Below are 16207 nucleotides of genomic sequence, written 5' to 3'. Positions count from 1 at the left end.
AACTTTTCAAACAGATTCTATTGAAAATTAATGGATTTGGTTCCTGACCTCAACTCAAGATAGTTTTAGGTATAAGAAAAAAAAGAACATGGCGAGTACATTGATGGAGAACAGTGGCTCCTCTTTTTAGGCCCATTTGTATGCACCCACCCGGATGTCAATGTGTGACACATGTCACTCAAAATACCCAAATGAAGCTGTTTTTAGCAGCCTGTTATCATTAGAGATGTACATCAATGCATGGTAAGGACCGAGATCACAACTGCAGGGCTATCTCCATTCTTGGGAAACAACTACTGTAATCCTGTTTTAAATATCTTTTTTATAAATTTATTCCCCCTTATTTTTGATCTCTGGAGTACACTATAGTTCAGAGTTAAAACTGGGTGCACATTTCCAATTTAATGAAAAGATTTACTTGCAGGGCATTAAGAGTAATTAATATAACTAATGAATAAGCTGAAGTGATGCAAACCAGTAGTTTTTGCTGCTCTAATCTTGCTCCCCTGATCACATACTCCATAATGCCCAAGTTGAAACATGGGTGACCCTCAGGGGGGGTCACCTGCCATGTAAGATGTGCTGTTTTCGGTGTGCTTCCTTCTTAGTGCAGAAATGCTGTCAGTGAACTGGAGCTTGTTCCTATCAGGTGATAATCTATCGTTCATTCAACCCCTACCAATGTAGAGGCATGGCAGGTAATTACAAGACCTCAGAGGATACTGCTTGGAAGGCAATTTGCTTAGAGCCTCGCAGAATATTCATCCATTTATCGCTGTACACTAACACACACTCTCAAGTCACATTAGTGGGAATGATGGCTCGATTTGCTCATGTTTTATTCAGTCCACAGCCATATTGCCCGTGACGGTCTGCTTTATTCCCTGGTCTAGATTAATGTCACCCATTACCAAGTGGCTTCTTAGGAAGATTTCTGCCCATTGGCTCAAAGTGAAGTTGGGCCCACCACCTTCACAGGGGCATTTCCTACAGCAATTTAGATAGAGCTTCTTCCTAATCATTCCATCATGACAAGGAAACTGTTAAGTATGCTGGGGTAACACACAACAACCCACCCATCACCTTAGCTACTTTTTAAAATGCAATAGCAGTTCAAAGACAATTCATATGATTCAGTCCCTCCGCCCTGCCCCCACCCATTTCCCTCTAAGTACCTGAAAGTTGGGGTTAGGGTTGGGGTAAGGCAGCCAGGCAGAGCGGGAGTTCTCTTGGAACTTAAATGGCCCACTGAAGACTTGAGTTATTGCAGTCATGTTGAATACACAAACAGCTGAAACCGCTATGCTGTTCCTTAAAAAAGAAGAAAAAACTCACAGACAAGCAACACCACACACAAACAAAAGATGAAGTACTTCAAGCAGACTGAAAGACAACCCTTTCCCTTCATAGCTATACAAGGGCACTCTTAGCATGCTAAGAAAGAGGTGGGAAACCCAGGGTCCTCCTTGCACTGCTGGACTACAGCTCCTGATCAACAGGTGGTTGCCAGATGCTGATGGGAGTTGGAGTCCAACGATATCAGAAGGGCCACAGCCCCCCCTCCTGTGCTAACAGCCACATGTAATTTCTGTGAAAGAAAGAGGCAAGAATGATGTGGTTTGCTCATTGTCAATTTAGGGGTCGGCAGGGAGAAAAGGCGTACTTTCAGATGCAACATCTTGCTTCATATATTTGTCCAAACCCCTCAAAATTCTGGATCTAAGGAGGGCTGAAAGCTCTCTCTACTTATCCAGGATTTTTTTTTAACAACTATCACTCACTTACATAAATTGAAATAATGAAATGTGCCACTCTGAAGTTAATCAAAAATTGTCTAGCTTCCATTTAGTTCCAGGGCATCTGTTTGCTTCTGGACTGACTAGCCTGTATGTATCTTAACACACATTAAACATTTGTTTAAGATCATCATTGCCCTGGGTCGGCTAATTACCCAAAGGTTCTGCCCTCCAAGGAAAGAGATGGCACAATGTAGAGCTCCTAAACAGGGGTGCTTTCAGTTGAGTGGCTCAGATACAGGAGCAAATTACAAGCTGGTGCTGTCAAAAAAGCACAAGGAAAACTAGCTCAGCAGAACAGCAGACTGGATTGCAAGTTTTAAGAATATTGATAAAAAGTTTAGCTGAAGCAAGATAAAAGATCTCCAGTGCTGAGTGGAGGCAGATATGGAAGTACTTCAACTAAATAATTCATTGAGTAAAACACCAGCATTATATTTCTTTCTAAGAAAAGATGTAGCTGGAGTTGGTAGACTTTTTTTTTACACAAAACATTCTGTTTAAGTGAAACTGTTAGAGCAATCCTACTCCCCAAAACTAATATTCCACTATCAACACTGGGGCTACCACAACTACCAGAAAGAAGTTGATTTATATAAATTGCATTGGCTTCCAATTCAATTCAACATGTTGTTCATTGCCTTTAAAGCCCCCCCCCCAACCCCCGACTTAGGACCAAACTTATTTAAAGGACTGCCTTCTCCTGCATCCCCTTGCCTGGACACTCAGATCTTGGAGGACAGTCCTGTTATTACAGAAAAGGTCCTGTGCTGCATCCTCAGCAGGTGGGAATAGAGGACGAGGTCTTCTCCTTGAGAGGCCCCTTCTGAACAGTATTGCTCCTTAGGGCCTTTGGTCTATTATCAACTGCTCTCCCAAACTTCATGATATTGATGCTGCGCTGTGGTGACTCTGGGTGTTTCCTTGCCTGCTTGTTTTTATGCTTCTTTTGTTTTTTAAAAGCATCTCATGATTGTTTTTAATGGACTTGTTACTAGCACTGAAGGTTCTTGATGAAGCAGAAAGCACAGGAGACAAATATTTCAATTAATAAATAACTGCTCCCTTAGACTCATATAATCACAGACTCATAGAATTGCGGAGTTGGAAGGTACCCCAGGGGTCATCTAGTCCAACCCCTGCAATGAGGAAATCTCAACTAGATCATACATGACAGCTGGCCATCCAATCTCTCCTTAAAAACTCCTTCCAAGGAAGGAAGTTTCCATTTAGTTGTGTTAAACTAAAAACTCCATCAACGAAAGTTTTCTGGTTTGAGAAGTTTGCCTACCCTCAGGTATTTGCACTTCTATAAGCAATGCATGGATGGATTTCCTTCAACACTTCCTATTCCATTCCTTCAAGAGCCCTTGTCTTGGAATTTCCTTCAGTATCAGTTCTATTTTCAAGATGGCCCTTCTGAAACACATCTCCCAGGAGGAGCAGGCAGTACAACTCTTTCCTGACACTGAGATCCAGCACCGAGGGACTTCTGGCAGTTCCCTCATTGCGAGAAGTGAGGTTACAGGGAACTCAGGCAGAGGGCCTTCTCGGTAGTGGCACCCGCCCTGTGGAACGCCCTCCCAGCAGATGTCAAGGCAATGAACAACTATTTTACATTTAGAAGACAACTGAAGGTGGCCCTGTTTAGGGAAGTTTTTAATGTTTGATGCTATACTGTTTTTAATATTTGGTTGGAAGCCGCCCAGAGTGGCTGGGGAAACCCAGCCAGATGGGCGGGGTATAAATATATTATTATTATTATTATTATTATTATTATTATTATTATTATTATTATTATTATTATTTCCTCAAATTCATTCTGAATATTCTAGAAATAAAAATATTGCATAAACTACATACATATTAGTGGTAAAGATCCCGTAGATTAAGTCCAGTTCTGGCAGGAAGAACGTACTCTGTAATTCATTGTAGTAGAATGGGATTTCTCCAGGGCGGGAGCAGTTCAAACGAGCTTTCATGAAGGTGGTCCAAGTGTCTTCCAGTAGGAACCTGCCTCCAATGTCATTCTTGCAAACTCGAGCAGCTCGGGAAAAGACTATTTTGCCACAGTCATACTCCACTGCGTTCTCTCGGAAGAAGAAATAGACGAAGTTCCCAATGTCATAAGAAGACACAAAATTTGGTTCTGAAATGCACCAGTGGAGAAAATAACAGAAAACAACTATTTTCAAAAAGAGAAACAAATGTTACACTGGACTGCTGCTGCTGCTGCTTAAAAGCCACATCTACCTGTGATTGTGACAGTACCTATCTGTACATTTAAATTGTCTATTTATTATTTTACATCCTGCCTAGGGCATGACTTGAGAAATATTCCAAGCAGGTGGTGCTTACTCCTCCACTCTCAGCTGCCTTACAGACACCTGCTCTTTTAACTGGCTCCATCCATTCACTCTCCAGGTCCTTCCTGACAACCCACCTCTTTGGAAAGGTCTTCCACTGAACCTCTTAGTCCTCATCTCCAATCGTGATCCATCTGAAGCACACCTGGTGGCACTTGCACACATTCGTCCCTTGCCATCTTTGTCTCTCTCACCATGTTCTATTCCTCAAGGCCTGTCTTTTTTTGCTTTTGCTCACTCAGCTCTGTAAATTGCCATGTGCATTAAAATAATAACAGTGAATTTAATGATGCAGCCCAAAGACGGACAAGGAGTTCACTTGCCAAGGATCTTTATAGTGGAAGGTGCAGGAGACTGAACCAAATGGCCTTCTGCTCACAAAGCAAGCCCTCCGCCACTGAGCTGTGGTCTGTGGACTTGTCCCTGCCTCTTCTTGCACTCTCTCGCCTCCTCTCTACATATTTTCCTCTCCTTTTCCTCCCCACCCACCCCCTCCTTCCATGCTTAACTGCCAACTTTAAACCATCAGTGGTTGAATACTTTTCCAGAGTCCGGAGAAACGGGCAACAACCTTTCCAAAAGCACCAAGAAAGCACTTGTGCTTCTTCAGAACAATATTTACTCGAGTAAACAATGAGTTGTCTCTGCACTCACCATTAAGCCACTTAGAGTTGTACTGCGCAGTCCGGAGAGGAGGAAACACCCCCAAGCTGCGATAAATTGCAGGATCCCTTCCTGGGAAGTCCATGACTGTTGCTGCATATAGCTCACCAGTGCTTGCAAGGAGAGCTGTGGAGTTGTGCTGGGGGCTGTATGGACAGCGAGCCATGCCGCTGATCTGATCATGCATCTCTTCCAGGTTATGTAGCTGCAGCGGAGGGAATTAAAACCATATTACAGAGCAGGAAACCATCCATCAATCTACAACATTACATGGCACAGCAGTGTGTGCATCTCTCAGTCCTCTCACACAGAGCAACAGCCACTTTTTAGCTCTGAAAACAGAAGGGGGCACTCCCACTTGCACACTTGGCAATCAAAAGAAATCTAATGGAAAATCACTTGCATTAACTCTAATTGCATTGCATGCTCTCCCTGTTAATGATACCATCTGTGCATCAAATTCAAACAGTAAGAATGCAAAGAAAGGTGTTCTAAAAGGAACCTGCCCCATTAATTTTGGAGGTCTTTAAGCAGAGGCTTGACAGCCATATGTCAAGAATGCTTTGATGGTGTTTCCTGCTTGGCACAGGGTTGGACTGGATGGCCCTTGTGGTCTCTTCCAACTCTATGATTCTATGATTCTATTCTACGATTCTAACTGGAGTACACTAATCTCAGCAGCACTGTGGGACTAGCCTGTTTCCAGGGTTAACCCAGCAGAGATAAGAGACTCTTTAATATGATGGGATATGGTTCTCTTTTGCTAGAATTCTTCTGCTTTCATTACCAGTCACAAGCCTTCAGGATACAAGCAGCTTATAAATGAATATACAAATGAGCACAAAAATCAATAACTTCTAGCAGAAAATAAAACCAGCGGCAGAGTGAGAGATCTGTTGGTGTAGGAGGCTCTGCCATCAAGCATGCATTCAGAATCTATGTTCTGCTGTGTTATTTTTCTTCCCAAGTTCTAGAGAGGCACAGTAGTGTTAGAAGCCCCTAAAGGATTTTTTTTTTAAAGTTCCAAATAAGTTACATGTTGCATTTAATATGGGATTTCTAGTGGATCCAGGGACTAGCAAATCATCACAGGTACTGAAGGGACCCAGGTGGCGCTGTGGGTTAAACCACAGAGTCTAGGGTTTGCTGATCAGAAGGTCGGCGGTTCGCATTCCTGCAACAGGGTGAGCTCCCATTGCTCGGTCCCAGCCCCTGCCCACCTAGCAGTTCGAAAGCACATCAAAGTGCAAGTAGATAAATAGGGACCACTCCGGCGGGAAGGTAAACGGTGTTTCCGTGTGCTGCTCTGGTTCGCCAGAAGCAGCTTTGTCATGCTGGCCACATGACCCGGAAGCTGTCTGCGGACAAACGCCGCCTCCCTCGGCCTATAGAGCGAGATGAGCGCCACAACCCCAGAGTCGGACACGACTGGACCTGATGGTCAGGGGCCCCTTTACCTTTACCCTTTACTGAAGGTATGAGAGGAGATCCTATACTGGGCCATCCTTAGAGTACTCATTTTTCTACTCTTGCCTCATGCCTGTCAATTTCTCGGCCGGGGAGGGCAGGCTTTAAATAATAATAATAATAATAATATATTATTATTATTATTATTGTTATTATTATTATTATATTTTAAATTAACTTTTGTATTGCCACCATGAGCTCCTCCCATCTTGGAAACTGTAGTTTGGTAGAGGTGCTGAAAATCTTCTCTTAACTTGCCAACAGCACCTCTTGCCAAGAGCCTAGCATGTAAAGAACAGCAAAAAAGGCCTCAGGTGGATCTCCCCGGGAAGGGCGTTTCACACATAGGGTGCGTCTCCCAGGCAGTCCTAGCACCCCTTCCACCCCACACATTCCCAGTATCCAGGGCTCCCTGAGAAGAAGGAATGAGTTCTGATCCAGTTTAATTCTGTAGTGTGGATTCTGTAGTATTCTTACCGTCCGATTAGTGCAAATGGGCGTAAACGCATTAGTTCCACATGCAAAGAGTCTGTCCCCACCAATGAGAAGGACACGGATATAATTCTGGCACTCTTCCTAACATCAAAAAAGAAAACGGGATCATCAATGTATCATAAGCAGTGCATGCTAAGCAAAACTTGACCTGCTCTTCAGTATCCTATGGTATGAAACTATGTATGAAAAAAATAGATAAACTATACCTGAAGGTACCTGAGTATGTGCAGATTATAATTACAATCAATTCCTAATTAGAAGAAACCCGTCAATCCTTTTGAGAAGCTCTGCTGCATCACTTTCTCTATGCTTTGTTGTAGCAGTTGACTCAACTATGGCAACAGCCACTGTATACTTAATGCAAGTAATTCAGGCTCTTTCCCCCTCCAACCTACAATAAACAATGCAGAACTCCATTCTTTGCTGTATTGCACACTGAATTTTCTAAATACTAAAATGTCACAATGGTCCTCTCTAATTCTACAATTCCTTTCTTTACATGCGCTCACACTTTGCACCCTGTACCTCTTCCAGGTATTTTGGATTTGGTATAACTCTTTGGGGCTATACTATCTCAGGTTCATAAAGGAAGATGTATGAAGCCCACCCTTCCCTGTGAAAGAGGGAAGGAGGGGGAGGGGGAGGGAGGGAGGGAGGGAGGGAGGGAGAAAGGGAGTATGATGGCAAACTCAGTTGTTGTTATGTGGGGGTAATTTCAGAGGAAGAAACAAAATAAAAAATTCCTTCCAGCAGCACCTTAAAGACCAACTACAGTGGTACCTCTACTTACAAATAACTCTACTTACGAATGTTTCTACTTAAGAATGGAGCTCCGCCCGCCATCTTGGATGCGGTTTAGATAGGATTTTTTCTACTTACAAATTTTTAGATAGACTTACGAATTTTTTTCTCCCACTGCATTCCTATGGGATTCAACTTACGGTACAATTTTTTTCGACTTACGAATGTGCGTTCGGAACGCATTAAATCCGTAAGTAGAGGTACCACTGTAAGTTTTTATTTTGGTATGAGCTTTCGTGTGCATGCACACTTCTTCAGATACACTGTGTATCTGAAGAAGTGTGCATGCACACGAAAGCTCATACCAAAATAAAAACTTAGTTGGTCTTTAAGGTGCTGCTGGAAGGAATTTTTTTATTTTGTTTCAACTACGTCAGACCAACATGGCTACCTACCTGTATTCAGAGGAAGAAACACTCCTTGGAGCAGACACCATCCACACCTGGTGAATCCGTAGAGTTGGTCAAAGGAATCAAGCAATCTCCAACTTTTACTGCCTCTTTCAAAAGCATGACTCAAGGGTCCCTTGGCTGCGACTGTCCTCATAATTGTACAGCCAAACATTTTTGTGGAGGTCAGCATGTCCATGCAAGAGCTGTGTGCGTTGTGGGCATGGCCAAGGCAACCCTTTGTGGGCTAGATATGCAGCTACCATTATATGTGGCATGATTACAGACCGGCTGCAGTCACAGAAAGCAAGGTGGCCATGCATTCAGCCCATAGCTTTGGGGTATGCAGAACAAAGAGTCTTCAGATTTCAACTTTGAAGTACTATCTCATGGGGAATTATGGATTTTTAAAGATTTGTAAATGCCAAATAATCTCTGGTGTCTGTACTATATGTTGTCATGCAAGCAGGAAACAAATTTGTTTAGGGAGGCTTTTAATGTTGAATAGATTATTTTATTTCATTTTTCTGTTGGAAGCTGTCCGGAGTGGCTGGGGAAACCCAGCCAGATGGGCGGCGTATAATTAATAAATTATTATTATTAAGGCTTGTTTGGTATTTTCATAGTCCTGGTGTTTTAAAATGCACCTGCAGATTTTTAAACCTCCAGCCTTATTTTCTCCTGAAGTAAGAATGCATTATGATTGGTTGTTATAATTACAAAGATATGCTTACTGCTTTTATCACTCCCCTCCCCTCAAAGGACTGAATTTGGAAACAAGAAAGGTCTATTTGCAGCACAGTTCAGGTGCTTCCAGCACCCCAGAAAGTCTGCAGACAAGGCTGAGTGAAATTCAATCTGGTTACCGACTTTGTCCCAGGACCAAAGAACAAAGCCTAAGGAGTTCACTGTAACTCAAAAACAGGCACCCAACATGGTAAACACTAGCAGGTTCCCATAATAATAGAGCTCCAACTGTTCTGCTGTGGTGTGAGAGCAACCACAGTACAAAGACTCTCGAGTGGGACTTTAAGCATGCATGCACACCTCCAGTTCCTAAGCCTGCCAAGTGCCCACGCACTGGGTGTGGGTCCAAACTGGAGTTAACTCGCATAGGACACTGCGCAAATGTGCAATCCGGTAAGCAGATCCCAAGAGGTCTTAAGGCAGGGAAGATACACACACTGAGCAGGAGAAGTGCGGTCTTGCTCCTTCAATATGTACAGATGCTAACTCGATTAGAGCCTTGCTTGAATGAGTCTGCAATCCTGTGAACATTTTCAAGTAAACATGCATAGGCCCAAGTGGACAGATGCACTTTCTCACTCGGATCTAGGAAATCAATTAATTAAGAAGTAGCTACTCACCTTTGATTTGCCTTTACTGTAACAAGCCTTGGTAGTAGCTTCATCAGAAGACCACTCCACTCCCTAGCACACAGAAACACATGAAGATTAGGTGCAGGCAACAACAAGCAAAATGCACAGGAGCAAGCTTAGAGACCCTGAGTTTCCACTGAAATAAACAACAATGATTTAAAATTGCATGGGAGATAAAATATAATGGCTGTATTTGGGCATCACGGTAAACCATAAATCATGGCTTGAATCACGCCTGTTTCACTTTTCCACGCTAGCACTGGGAGCAAGCAAAAGTTGTGGTTTGTTTTTCTCTAAATGATGGTAACTCATAGTTTGCTTCTGGCTTAGCAATCATGGTGTGCTTCTTCTGCGTGCAAGAGGCAAGGAGTGAAGGAAGCAAATTCATTCACGCACAGGATGACAAAAGACCAAAATATAACTATGGAGAAATTAATTCAGGGCCACACTTAGCCACATTTGTTCACCTGTTTCCCTTGTTCAGGTATGAGGTGTGGCTGGGGTGGGGGTGCAGTTCAGGGTCTTGTTTCAACATCAAAACCCTTAATGTGCTGAACAAGCACATTAAGAAATAAACATGTTTTTTATTATTTAGAATGACCAAAATGTTTACGTGTTTATTTAAAAAATCTATATGCTGCCATTCATCAAATGATTTCAAGACAGTCCAGGACAGCATACTAAAACCCATGAAATAACAAATAAATATCATAAGGGATTAAAACAAAACATGAGGATGCAGGATAAAGATGCACATTAAAATCGAAGACATTTTAAAGACCCAGGTGGGAAAAACCAGTACATTGAAAGGCTAAGGAGATGATCGCAATTTAGGTCCCAGGTTATATAGGGCATTGCTGGGAAACCTTTTTCTATTTCTATAACCTCCAACTAGGGTCATTTCCCCCCAACCACGTTTCCCCTGCTCTACATCTGACATAAGACTCCCTGTTGATAGCAGAATTTGCAGGAGCTTCTGATCAGCTGATGCCTGCAAACCTTTGTATCTTTGCCTGTGCAGCATATTGATTTCTGCAGTCCTGCTGTTGAAGTCACAGAGCAGGCCATTCAATGGACAACCTGTTGAATGGACAACCTTTGAACATTCATTCCCTGTGTTCCTTGCAACCAAGTCAGTGTCCATGTGAACCTAACCAGTGTGGTGTCAGAGTTAGAGCACCAAACGAGGACTGAGGAGAACGGTGTTCAATTCTCTCTCTCCTGAACCATGAAGCGTAACAGATTAGACAACTGGGCCAAAGCAAACAAGATGAATTTTAACAGGGAAAAATGTAAAGTACTACATTTGGGCAAAAAAAAGAAAAAAATGAAAGGCACAAATACAGGATGGGAGACACCTGGCTTGGGAGCAGTACATGTGAAAAGGATCTAGGAGTCTTGGTAGACCACAAACTTGACATGAGTCAACAGTGTGATGTAGCAGCTAAAAAAGCCAATGCAATTCTGGCCTACATCAATAGGAGTATAGCATTCAGTTCTGGGCACCACAGTTCAAGAAGGATACTGACAAGCTGGAAAGTGTCCAGAGGAGGGCAACCAAAATGGTCAAATGCCTGGAAACAATGCCTTATGAGGAACGGCTTAGGGAACTGGGCATGTTTAGCCTGGAGAAGAGAAGGTTAAGGAAGGCATCCCCAATCTGGAGGGTTGAAGTTTGGGGATGCCTGGGTTAAGGGGTGATATGATAGCCATGTTCAAATATATAAAAGGATGTCATATAGAGGAGGGAGAAAGGTTGTTTTCTGCTGCTCCAGAGAAGCGGACACGGAGCAACGGATTCAAACTACAAGAAAGAAAATTCCACCTAAACATTAGGAAGAACTTCCTGACAGTAAGAGCTGTTTGACAGTGGAACTTGCTGCCAAGGAGTGTGGTGGAGTCTCCTTCTTTGGAGGTCTTTAAGCGGAGGCTTGACAGCCATCTGTCAGGAATGCTTTGATGGTGTTTCCTGCTTGGCAGGGGGTTGGACTGGATGGCCCTTGTGGTCTCTTCTAACTCTATGATTCTATGAAGCTCACTGAGTCCCTTTGGAGCAGCCAGCAAAACTCAACCCACCTCACTGGGTTGTGAGGCTAAGATAGGGAGAAGATAGCATGTGTTGCCTGGAGGCATAGCTGCCAAGTTTTCCCTTTTATCACGAGGAAGCCTATTCAGCATGAGGGAATTTCCCTTTAAAAAAGGGAGAACTTGACAACTATGCCTGGAGGATATAAATATTATATTTATATTTATATATTTATTTTCAAGGTTTCATTTCCCTCTCTAAATAACCTTACACTATTCAGTCATATATTAAAAGTACATACAGTATATTATTAATTCTTTATCAATAATGCATTGCTAATGTATCATTGTATATGATTAGAACTTCCAAATTATACTAAAGACAACCCCATATCCCTATGTGGGACTGATATACCACTGGACCACTTCAAAGGGTTCCTCCCTTGACAAACGTTTAAGGAAGACTTGAAGTCATCCATTCTTTGCCTGCTGAGGGACCAGTTTCCATGGAGACACAGCAGTCAGCTGAGACAGACTGTGGAAAAGGGAGGGAGGGAGGGAGACGCACAAGATGCTCTTGCTTTCTAGGCATGGGCTGGACTTGGCTAGTGCAATTGCCTCTACCAGACATCAGCAACCCTACAATTGGCACAGAAACTAGAGCTGTGACTTCTTGAATCTTGTTTAAATAAATTCCTGACTTCTGGTCCACCGCCAGCGCTGATCGGTGAGGAATCCTCGAGCTCGGAGGTTCCTGGCGCTGTGAGGGAGGGGGGAGCCACAAGAGCAATGCGGCCCCCCAGAAAACCCCCAGATTGAGCTTTCTGGGGGTGTGAGAACTCGGCTGCGCCCCAAAGTGATTCCTCTGCTCCCCGGCAAGCTCTTTTTAAGAGCCCCGAGAGAGAGCGGAGTCAGAATCACGGGCGCCATTTTCAAGTGTACCGCTACCCTCACAGAGCGAAGCTCCATTCTGGCAACAGAGCAGTGGTGGATTTTTTTTAAAAAAAAAAAGGATTGAAGACATTGGACACCATGAGTAACGGATTTTTTTAAAAAAAAATCAACTGAAAAGAATTGGCCACGGGAGGAGATTTAAACAGGAAGTTGGTCTCCCCCATTGAGAGAACGGTGATGCAGTTAACTTGCCTGCAGCCGGAGAGTTTGACAGGATTTTAATAACTTCCAAGGATTGGACTTAAAACCTTCCCCCGGAGGCAAGGTAAAGGGGAGAAGGATTGACTACATTAAAATCCCTGCAAAATTATTTAAGTTGACTGGGGAAAGCCCCCTGGGAAATAGAGTCCGGGTCCCTGGAGGGATCAGCCAGCCGTCATTATGACAGCCTCTTTGAGGCTGAGAACTGTTAACTTTGAAGAGAGTGCAAATATAAAGCTGTGTACAAGAAGTTTGATAATGCTCTTTTCAGAAATGGACATAAGATTTTTAAAATATGAACAAGAATTAAAAATGAGAGCTGATAACCAGATCGGACGTAAACTTTGTTTCTGAGGTTTGGAAATACGAACAGCACCATTTCCTGCATGGTAATCTGTGCAGCTCCCATGGAATTTGAGACAAACAGGATGTCAGTTGACACAACATCATCTGCCTCTTTAGACTTTGTGGATTATCAAAAACTCCTGGAACTGATTTTGGATGTGAGAGATGAATTGTGGCAGAATAATATACAGATTCGCAAAATAAGACAGAACTGTGTGGGAAGTGAAGGTGGATTGGTCTCAGTAGAGAATGAAGTGAAGCAAGATGAACAATCACCATCCGGGGACATTGTAAATGACTTTACAGAAGAGGAGGAAGATCCTTCAATCCTGGACAATGTAACTGAACTTAAACAAGAGGAGGAAGAAGTATGGAATATTGTTCCCCCAGTGGGAGAGGGAACAAAAATCAATAAATATTATTTGAAAAATAAATAGATGAATAAATTCCCAAAGCCAAGAATCAACAGTTGGCAGGTAGCATCATGCAAGCAGCTTTTCTTGGAACCTGTACTTAGTTTGTTGTGAAATAATAGGCGTGGAGGGGGCGGTATATAACAACAGGGATAATAGCTCAAAGATAATGTGGTTTTCCAAACTTTCTACTGCCAAGGAAACTTGTTGACATTGACTTGCATGCAAAGCAATCAATCTATGACTGTCCCATGTGTTGGAGGAACTGCCCCATAATATTCCACATTTCAGAAGGAACTGGTCCTGATTTATCACTGCACCTGAAACGACTGCAAATGGTTTTGCATGAAAAAGCAAGGGTTGAGATGGCTGAAGATCGCTTATCATGTATAATGAGATAAGAATCCGATATCTCTGTTCAAACCAGGTCCCTCCATGGTTTTGAGCTTGGTGATAAGTTGTAATTCAGCAACTTCTCTTTCCAGTCTATTTCTGAAATTCTTTTGTAGTAAGACAGCTACTTTGAGATCTTGTATAGAATGTCCTGGGAGATTGAAGTGTTCTCCTACATCCAACATACCATCTCAGGACTATTTAATTGCTCATCCTCTAACATTGTGTATGCCATCAAATGCCAACAGTGCCCTTCAGCTCTCTATATTGGACAAACAGGCCAAACCCTACGCCAAAGGATAAATGGACATAAATCTGACATCAGGAACCAGAAGACAGAAAAACCAGTAGGAGAACACTTCAATCTCCCAGGACATTCTATACAAGATCTCAAAGTAGCTGTCTTACTACAAAAGAATTTCAGAAATAGACTGGAAAGAGAAGTTGCTGAATTACAACTTATCACCAAGCTCAAAACCATGGAGGGACCTGGTTTGAACAGAGATATCGGATTCTTATCTCATTATACATGATAAGCGATCTTCAACCATCTCAACCCTTGCTTTTTCATGCAAAACCATTTGCAGTCGTTTGCGGTCATCAACAGCTATCAGTCAGTCAATCACCCATTTCCACCACCCGTCTGAGTGATCCCCCATCCCCATCCCCACCCCTCCCCACCCCTTCTCTACATAAGTGCCTGGAAACTCCCATTTCACTGTATCTGAAGAAGTGTGCATGCACACGAAAGCTCATACCAAAATAAAAACTTAGTTGGTCTTTAAGGTGCTACTGAAGGAATTTTTTTTATTTTACTTCGACCCAGACCAACACGGCTACCTACCTGCACCTGAAAGAAATTCATTGATGTATTTCATAGTAAGTCAGGGGAAAGTGTTCCCTGGGGTTTGGAGAGGCCTTGCCCCGAAATGTCAGCGCATCATTTTTAAAAAGTCTCCTTGAATCAGGAAGGGGAACAGCAAATTCTGGAAGCATATTAAAAGCAGACTTTCGGATAAAAGTGAATTAAAAATCAATATAACAACAAGAATTAAATTCTTAATTCAGGGCAAGCATACAAATAACCTGATTTAAACAATTACTTAATTCTGTTTCTTTTATTTTCTTGATTATGATTATTGGATTATTTATACAATCAAACCTCGGTTGTCGAACATAATCTGTTCCTGGAAGACTTTTGAAATATATGACAACAGAGGCGCGGCTTCCAATTGGTTGCCAGAGCTTCTTGCACTCAAGCAGCGGGGGGCGGGGCATGTGTGGGAGCCAGACCCCAGAGACAGTTCTTGAGGTTTGTTACTGTCTTCAAATGGCCTTTCTCTTTGCTTTGATCTGCAGCAATTAGCAGGTGATAGCATGTATCTCCATGCTGTGAAAATGTTCACCTGCTAATTGCTGAAGATCAAACATTTTAAAAGACACAGGAACCAGGCCTGGTTGAAAAGTTGACAACAGTGCAACAGATCTCAGAGAGATCGGCTTTTTCCTGCTTAACCTGCCTCCCAATTCAGTGAATGGTTCTATTGCCTTGAAATGCCAGATTTCAACGTGAAAAGTTTGTTCCAGCTCTAGTATAAACTCTTGCTTTCTCTCTTCCACTTTTCCCCAACCCCCTGCCTGCTCTAAGCACCAGGTTCAGTTAACTGCAAACCTGGTTATTTTTTTAATTTTTTACTACCAGAAAAATACATGTTTTACAGAATAACATACAGAAAAGACAGAAACAGATCTCTGCCCCAAGGAGCTTACAATCTCAGTTTAGACCAGGGGTCAGCAACCTTTTTCAGCTGTGGGCTGGTCCACCATCCTTCAGACCATGTGGTGGGCCGGACTACATTTTTTTTGGGGGGGGGTGAACGAATTCCTATGCCCCACAAATAACCCAGAGATGCATTTTAAATAAAAGGACACTTTCTACTCATGTCCGCAGGCCAGACTGGAAAGGTGATTGGGCTGCATCCAGCCCATCGGCTGTAGGTTGCCTACCCCTGCTTTAGACAGAGGGAAAGACAAAAGCAACTGGATGAATGGAAGAAGGTAACTGAATGTAGTTCAGTGTGTGGAGGAATTTCATTTATTTATTTATTTTATTACATTTATTTACAATACACTTACACTTAAGTATACAAAACCACCACACTTAAACTTATAAGTACAGTGGTGCCTCGCTAGACGAAATTAATTCGTTCCAAGGGTCAATTTTTCGTCTAGCGAGTCCCAGTTTCCCATAGGAATGCATTGAAACTTAATAAAACTTATAGGCTCTGGGGGACTGGTGGCGACATGCAACGGCACTTCGGAAAAGGTCTCTGAAGCCCCGTCCGATGCCGGCTGTGTGCAAGGCGGCAGGGGGAGAAACTCTCTTCTCCCAGCCACCGCCTTGCTTGCCTCCCCCAACATGGAGCGCAACTTCGGAGGTTTCTGAATTTGCGCTCCGTGCCGGCTATGCGGGGCGAGAGGTGGCGGCGGGAGAAGAGCTTCTCCTGCCGCCGCCTCCTG

At 43.0% G+C, this 16207-nt stretch overlaps 1 protein-coding gene across 3 annotated transcripts in view; it reads right to left on the bottom strand.

The window, feature by feature from the left end:
* Positions 1-16207, bottom strand: part of SEMA5A (semaphorin 5A) — a 127873-nt gene that overhangs the window by 40977 nt on the left and 70689 nt on the right. For 2 of the 3 annotated variants that reach the window (XM_035101278.2, XM_060278165.1), the window contains exons 5-9: positions 9345-9407; positions 6770-6868; positions 4817-5030; positions 3660-3945; positions 1176-1311 (exon numbers count right to left, since the gene is read on the bottom strand). In XM_035101278.2, the coding sequence (XP_034957169.2) occupies positions 1176-1311; positions 3660-3945; positions 4817-5030; positions 6770-6868; positions 9345-9407 (798 nt within the window). The remainder of the gene's footprint in view (positions 1-1175; positions 1312-3659; positions 3946-4816; positions 5031-6769; positions 6869-9344; positions 9408-16207) is intronic. The other variant, XM_035101279.2, reaches the window with a different exon arrangement.

Source organism: Zootoca vivipara, chromosome 8, assembly GCF_963506605.1.
Source record: "Zootoca vivipara chromosome 8, rZooViv1.1, whole genome shotgun sequence".
Lineage (NCBI taxonomy): Eukaryota > Metazoa > Chordata > Lepidosauria > Squamata > Lacertidae > Zootoca > Zootoca vivipara.
This window is presented reverse-complemented; position numbering and strand designations above follow the sequence as displayed.